Source organism: Penaeus vannamei, chromosome 18 (genome assembly GCF_042767895.1).
Source record: "Penaeus vannamei isolate JL-2024 chromosome 18, ASM4276789v1, whole genome shotgun sequence".
NCBI classification, from domain to species: domain Eukaryota; kingdom Metazoa; phylum Arthropoda; class Malacostraca; order Decapoda; family Penaeidae; genus Penaeus; species Penaeus vannamei.
The window spans coordinates 19,819,439-19,826,938 of NC_091566.1; the positions used below are offsets into that span (position 1 = coordinate 19,819,439).

General features: G+C 60.6%; 1 protein-coding gene across 5 annotated transcripts in view; it reads left to right on the forward strand.

Annotated features, from left to right (window-relative positions):
- Pfas (phosphoribosylformylglycinamidine synthase) overlaps positions 1–7,500 on the forward strand; it is a 43,524-nt gene that overhangs the window by 9,617 nt on the left and 26,407 nt on the right. For all 5 annotated transcript variants that reach the window (XM_070132969.1, XM_070132973.1, XM_070132972.1 and 2 more), the window contains exons 2-4: positions 6,122–6,272; positions 6,515–6,685; positions 6,866–7,007. In XM_070132969.1, the coding sequence (XP_069989070.1) occupies positions 6,136–6,272; positions 6,515–6,685; positions 6,866–7,007 (450 nt within the window). In that variant the 5' untranslated portion in view covers positions 6,122–6,135. The remainder of the gene's footprint in view (positions 1–6,121; positions 6,273–6,514; positions 6,686–6,865; positions 7,008–7,500) is intronic.

Below are 7,500 nucleotides of genomic sequence, written 5' to 3' on the forward strand. Positions count from 1 at the left end.
TAGGGTGGGTTTTGCCTCGAGGTCGTAGGTAGTAGGGTGGGTTTTGCCTCGAGGTCGTAGGTAGTAGGGTGGTTTTGCCTCGAGGTCGTAGGTAGTAGGGTGGGTTTTGCCTCGAGGTCGTAGGTAGTAGGGTGGTTTTGCCTCGAGGCCGTGGGTAGTAGGGTGGGTTTTGCCTCGAGGTCGTAGGTAGTAGGGTGGGTTTTGCCTCGAGGTCGTAGGTAGTAGGGTGGGTTTTGCCTCGAGGTCGTAGGTAGTAGGGTGGGTTTTTCCTCGAGGACGTAGGTAGTAGGGTGGATTTTGCCTCGAGGTCGTAGGTAGTAGGGTGGGTTTTGCCTGGAGGTCGTAGGTAGTAGGGTGGGTTTTGCCTGGAGGGCGTAGGTAGTAGGGTGGGTTTTGCCTGGAGGTCGTAGGTAGTAGGGTGGGTTTTGCCTCGAGGTCGTAGGTAGTAGGGTGGGTTTTGCCTCGAGGTCGTAGGTAGTAGGGTGGGTTTTGCCTCGAGGTCGTAGGTAGTAGGGTGGGTTTTGCCTCGAGGTCGTAGGTAGTAGGGTGGGTTTTGCCTCGAGGTCGTAGGTAGTAGGGTGGGATTTGCCTCGAGGTCGTAGGTAGTAGGGTGGGTTTTGCCTCGAGGTCGTAGGTAGTAGGGTGGGTTTTGCCTCGAGGTCGTAGGTAGTAGGGTGGGTTTTGCCTGGAGGTCGTAGGTAGTAGGGTGGGTTTTGCCTGCAGGTCGTAGGTAGTAGGGTGGGTTTTGCCTGGAGGTCGTAGGTAGTAGGGTGGGTTTTGCCTCGAGGTCGTAGGTAGTAGGGTGGGTTTTGCCTGGAGGTCGTAGGTAGTAGGGTGGGTTTTGCCTGGAGGGCGTAGGTAGTAGGGTGGGTTTTGCCTCCAGGTCGTAGGTAGTAGGGTGTGTTTTGCCTCGAGGTCGTAGGTAGTAGGGTGTGTTTTGCCTCGAGGGCGTAGGTAGTAGGGTGTGTTTTGCCTCGAGGGCGTAGGTAGTAGGGTGGGTTTTGCCTCGAGGGCGTAGGTAGTAGGGTGGGTTTTGCCTCGAGGGCGTAGGTAGTAGGGTGGGTTTTGCCTCGAGGGCGTAGGTAGTAGGGTGGGTTTTGCCTCGAGGGCGTAGGTAGTAGGGTGGGTTTTGCCTCGAGGGCGTAGGTAGTAGGGTGGGTTTTGCCTCGAGGGCGTAGGTAGTAGGGTGGGTTTTGCCTCGAGGGCGTAGGTAGTAGGGTGGGTTTTGCCTCCAGGTCGTAGGTAGGAGGGTGGGTTTTGCCTCCAGGTCGTAGGTAGTAGGGTGGGTTTTGCCTCCAGGTCGTAGGTAGTAGGGTGGGTTTTGCCTCGAGGTCGTAGGTAGTAGGGTGGGTTTTGCCTCGAGGTCGTAGGTAGTAGGGTGGGTTTTGCCTCGAGGTCGTAGGTAGTAGGGTGGGTTTTGCCTCGAGGTCGTAGGTAGTAGGGTGGGTTTTGCCTCGAGGTCGTAGGTAGAAGGGTGAGTTTTTTCCTTGAGGTCGTAGGTAGTAGGGTGGGTTTTGCTTCCAGGTCGTAGGTAGTAGGGTGGGTTTTGCTTCCAGGTCGTAGGTAGTAGGGTGGGTTTTGCCTCGAGGTCGTTGGTAGTAGGGTGGGTTTTGCCTCGAGGTCGTAGGTAGTAGGGTGGGTTTTGCCTCGAGGTCGTAGGTAGTAGGGTGGGTTTTGCCTGGAGGGCGTAGGTAGTAGGGTGGGTTTTGCCTCGAGGTCGTAGGTAGTAGGGTGGGTTTTGCCTCGAGGTCGTAGGTAGTAGGGTGGGTTTTGCTTCCAGGTCGTAGGTAGTAGGGTGGGTTTTGCCTCGAGGTCGTTGGTAGTAGGGTGGGTTTTGCCTCGAGGTCGTAGGTAGTAGGGTGGGTTTTGCCTTCAGGTCTTAGGTAGTAGGGTGGGTTTTGCCTCGAGGTCGTAGGTAGTAGGGTGGGTTTTGCCGCGAGTTACACACGGAAATCCTCACTCGTGTACATGGAAACTCCCTGTGGGTTACAAACGACAAGTGTTATAAGAGGGATTACTTGGAATGTGCACATTTAACTTGGAATAGAGCTATCCCAAAAGTAATGTTTATTTCATCAAAATACATGTGGAATTCAAAGCGATTTGTTAAACCGTTCTGTTATTTCAGAACCGCCTGTATTATAAAACATTAAAGGCTTAATTGAAAACAGACTTGAATTATGCAACAAGATCTAAACGCATCATCAGATCAAAAATTATTAATAATACAACATGCCACTGCGAGATCTACGTAAATTATTTTTGAAAGGCGCTTTGCCTCGGGGAACAGCATCGGTATCACTGTTCTTAGTCACTTAACTGTGTCTGTGGTGCTGTGTGTGTGTATATATGGATGTGTGTGCGTCTGTTTTTGTGTGCGCGCACGTAGCTGTCCATTTTACTTGCTGTGACCCGTTGTATTAACATAATGCAACACGCTGTATAAGCCCACTGTAACACGCAGTAACTCTATATTAACCCACTAACCTGCTGTAACCTGTTGTATTAACCCACTGTAACTCCCTATTACCTCCCTCTAACCCCTCCCCAGTACCCCCCCCCCCAGTACCACCACCCCCCAGTACCTCCCTCTAACCCACTGTAACTCCCTATTACCTCCCTCTAACCCCTCCCCAGTACCACCACCCCCAGTACCCCCCCCCCCCAGTACCTCCCTCTAACCCACTGTAACTCCCTATTACCTCCCTCCTACCCCCTCCCCAGTATCTCCCTCTGCCCCCCCCCCTCCCTAGTATCTCCCTCTGCCCCCCCCCTCCCCAGTACCTCCCTCTGCCCCCCCCTCCCCAGTACCTCCCTCTGCCCCCCTCCTCCCCAGTACCTCCCTCTGCCCCCCTCCTCCCCAGTACCTCCCTCTGCCCCCCTCCTCCCCAGTACCTCCCTCTGCCCCCCTCCTCCCCAGTACCTCCCTCTGCCCCCCTCCTCCCCAGTACCTCCCTCTGCCCCCCTCCTCCCCAGTACCTCCCTCTGCCCCCCTCCTCCCCAGTACCTCCCTCTGCCCCCCTCCTCCCCAGTACCTCCCTCTGCCCCCCTCCTCCCCAGTACCTCCCTCTGCCTCCCTCCACCCCAGTACCTCCCTCTGCCCCCCTCCACTCCAGTACCTCCCTCTGCCCCCCTCCACCCCAGTACCTCCCTCTGCCCCCCTCCACCCCAGTACCTCCCTCTGCTCCCCTCCACCCCACGACCTCCCTCTGCCCCCCTCCTCCCCAGGACCTCCCTCTGCCCCCCTCCTCCCCAGGACCTCCATCTGCCCCCCTCCTCCCCAGGACCTCCATCTGCCCCCCTCCTCCCCAGGACCTCCCTCTGCCCCCCTCCTCCCCAGGTCCTCCCTCTGCCCCCCTCCTCCCCAGGACCTCCCTCTGCCCCCCTCCTCCCCAGGACCTCCCTCTGCCCCCCTCCTCCCCAGGACCTCCCTCTGCCCCCCTCCTCCCCAGGACCTCCATCTGCCCCCCTCCTCCCCAGGACCTCCCTCTGCCCCCCTCCTCCCCAGGACCTCCCTCTGCCCCCCTCCTCCCCAGGACCTCCCTCTGCCCCCCTCCTCCCCAGGACCTCCCTCTGCCCCCCTCCTCCCCAGGACCTCCCTCTGCCCCCCTCCTCCCCAGGACCTCCCTCTGCCCCCCTCCTCCCCAGGACCTCCCTCTGCCCCCCTCCTCCCCAGGACCTCCCTCTGCCCCCCTCCTCCCCAGGACCTCCCTCTGCCCCCCTCCTCCCCAGGTCCTCCCTCTGCCCCCCTCCTCCCCAGGTCCTCCCTCTGCCCCCCTCCTCCCCAGTACCTCCCTCCGCCTCCCTCCTCCCCAGTACCTCCCTCTGCCCCCCTCCTCCCCAGTATCTCCCTCTGCCCCCCCCCCCTCCCCAGTATCTCCCTCTGCCCCCCTCCTCCCCAGTACCTCCCTCTGCCTCCCTCCACCCCAGTACCTCCCTCTGCCCCCCTCCACCCCAGTACCTCCCTCTGCCTCCCTCCACCCCAGTACCTCCCTCTGCCCCCCTCCTCCCCAGTATCTCCCTCTGCCCCCCTCCTCCCCAGTATCTCCCTCTGCCCCCCTCCTCCCCAGTATCTCCCTCTGCCCCCCTCCTCCCCAGTATCTCCCTCTGCCCCCCTCCTCCCCAGGACCTCCCTCTGCCCCCCTCCTCCCCAGGACCTCCCTCTGCCCCCCTCCTCCCCAGGACCTCCCTCTGCCCCCCTCCTCCCCAGGACCTCCCTCTGCCCCCCTCCTCCCCAGGACCTCCCTCTGCCCCCCTCCTCCCCAGTACCTCCCTCTGCCCCCCTCCTCCCCAGTACCTCCCTCTGCCTCCCTCGACCCCAGTACCTCCCTCTGTCCCCCTCCACTCCAGTACCTCCCTCTGCCCCCCTCCACTCCAGTACCTCCCTCTGCCCCCCTCCACTCCAGTACCTCCCTCTGCCCCCCTCCACTCCAGTACCTCCCTCTGCCCCCCCTCCTCCCCAGGACCTCCCTCTGCCCCCCTCCTCCCCAGGACCTCCCTCTGCCCCCCTCCTCCCCAGGACCTCCCTCTGCCCCCCTCCTCCCCAGGACCTCCCTCTGCCCCCCTCCTCCCCAGGACCTCCCTCTGCCCCCCTCCTCCCCAGGACCTCCCTCTGCCCCCCTCCTCCCCAGGACCTCCCTCTGCCCCCCTCCTCCCCAGGACCTCCCTCTGCCCCCCTCCTCCCCAGGACCTCCCTCTGCCCCCCTCCTCCCCAGGACCTCCCTCTGCCCCCCTCCTCCCCAGGACCTCCCTCTGCCCCCCTCCTCCCCAGGACCTCCCTCTGCCCCCCTCCTCCCCAGGACCTCCCTCTGCCCCCCTCCTCCCCAGGACCTCCCTCTGCCCCCCTCCTCCCCAGGACCTCCCTCTGCCCCCCTCCTCCCCAGGACCTCCCTCTGCCCCCCTCCTCCCCAGGACCTCCCTCTGCCCCCCTCCTCCCCAGGACCTCCCTCTGCCCCCCTCCTCCCCAGGACCTCCCTCTGCCCCCCTCCTCCCCAGGACCTCCCTCTGCCCCCCTCCTCCCCAGGACCTCCCTCTGCCCCCCTCCTCCCCAGGACCTCCCTCTGCCCCCCTCCTCCCCAGGACCTCCCTCTGCCCCCCTCCTCCCCAAGACCTCCCTCTGCCCCCCTCCTCCCCAGGACCTCCCTCTGCCCCCCTCCTCCCCAGGACCGCCCTCTGCCCCCCTCCTCCCCAGGACCGCCCTCTGCCCCCCTCCTCCCCAGGACCGCCCTCTGCCCCCCTCCTCCCCAGGACCTCCCTCTGCCCCCCTCCTCCCCAGGACCTCCCTCTGCCCCCCTCCTCCCCAGGACCTCCCTCTGCCCCCCTCCTCCCCAGGACCTCCCTCTGCCCCCCTCCTCCCCAGGACCTCCCTCTGCCCCCCTCCTCCCCAGGACCTCCCTCTGCCCCCCTCCTCCCCAGGACCTCCCTCTGCCCCCCTCCTCCCCAGGACCTCCCTCTGCCCCCCTCCTCCCCAGGACCTCCCTCTGCCCCCCTCCTCCCCAGGACCTCCCTCTGCCCCCCTCCTCCCCAGGACCTCCCTCTGCCCCCCTCCTCCCCAGGACCTCCCTCTGCCCCCCTCCTCCCCAGGACCTCCCTCTGCCCCCCTCCTCCCCAGGACCTCCCTCTGCCCCCCTCCTCCCCAGGACCTCCCTCTGCCCCCCTCCTCCCCAGGACCTCCCTCTGCCCCCCTCCTCCCCAGGACCTCCCTCTGCCCCCCTCCTCCCCAGGACCTCCCTCTGCCCCCCTCCTCCCCAGGACCTCCCTCTGCCCCCCTCCTCCCCAGGACCTCCCTCTGCCCCCCTCCTCCCCAGGACCTCCCTCTGCCCCCCTCCTCCCCAGGACCTCCCTCTGCCCCCCTCCTCCCCAGGACCTCCCTCTGCCCCCCTCCTCCCCAGGACCTCCCTCTGCCCCCCTCCTCCCCAGGACCTCCCTCTGCCCCCCTCCTCCCCAGGACCTCCCTCTGCCCCCCTCCTCCCCAGGACCTCCCTCTGCTCCCCTCCACCCCAGGACCTCCCTCTGCCCCCCTCCACCCCAGGACCTCCCTCTGCCCCCCTCCACCCCAGGACCTCCCTCTGCCCCCCTCCTCCCCAGGACCTCCCTCTAACCCACTGTAATCCCGATTCAGGTTGAGGAGGAAAGATGCCTGTACTGAAGCTTTACCGAGGGGCGGGCCACGAGGGTGAAGCCACCAGGGTCTTGCTTCAACGAGTCCAACAGACGTGTCCCAGTGTTGCAAGGCTTCAGCGAGAGTGTTGCTACTACATTCAGGCGAAGAAGTGAGTGGAACGGTACATGGCAATAGCGTTGTAAAAAGTGAAAAAAATGTTGATATTATTAATAACAGCATTGATGATGATGATGATCATAATGATACTGTAAAATAGGTAAACAAACTGTTTTAATTTTAAGCAGATGAATAACTATTTTGTTCCATTTTCATCTGTATTACACATTATTACCTATACATGTACAACTCGAATAACCTTTACTGAAAAAGTGACATACCTCTTATTCCCAGATCTTCACCGAGTAGTTCAGATGACCTGGAAGGCGTCTTGGGCAAAGAAGGGGCGTGTCGTCTCTGGGGCATTTTGGGCGACCACTGGGCAAAGGGCATGGACCTCCACCAACGCTCCCAGCTGGCCGTCGACGCACCGTCAAAACAGACCATTGTGGAAATCGGACCGAGGTATTTTCAGGGACTTTGGCAGGTGGATTTAATCTTTTTCGGAATGCAAAATTTTGTCTGTTCAAGTTCTGGAGTATTGTGTAGTCTATTTTTGTAGTTTAAAGTTTATATTCAGAGTAAGAGAGAGCATTTTTTCACATGGATTGTTAGATTCTTGATAATCACCTCTTGTTTTCTTAGGTTGAGTTTCACAACGGCCTGGAGCACAAACGCCGTCAGCATTTGCCACGCTGCGGGGTTGCCCACCGTCAGCCGACTGGAAAGGGCGCATCGCTACCTCTTCACCGCGTCTGAGGAACTGACGTCTGAAATCCGACAGAAGGTGAGGGCTCTTGTGTTTTCGTGACTTCAAATATCTCTTTATTCACTTGTATTTTTTCCCTTCGACGTTTTACTATTCTCTCCATTTGGTCGCCTCTTTATTTTTTCTTCATTTTTATCTTTTGCCCCTCTTGCTCATTCTCATCCTCTTCCACCGATCATGCCTCCTCCACCTCCTGTACTACGTTCTCGTCCTCATCTTCCTCCGTCTCCGGACCTTCGTCCTGGTCCTTTTTCCTCTATTTATTGTTTCGTCCTCCTCCACCCGCTATAGTTTGTTCTAATCCTCCTTCGCCTACCTACTTCACCTTGCTTTCGTCCTTCCCACCTCTTACTGTGCTTCGTCCTCGTCTTTCATCTGTTCATTGTACTTCGTTTTCGCCATCCTCCACTTTCTAACTGTACTTTCGTTTTCGCCATCCTCCACTTTCTAACTGTACTTTCGTTTTCGCCATCCTCCACTTTCTAACTGTACTTTCGTTTTCGCCATCCTC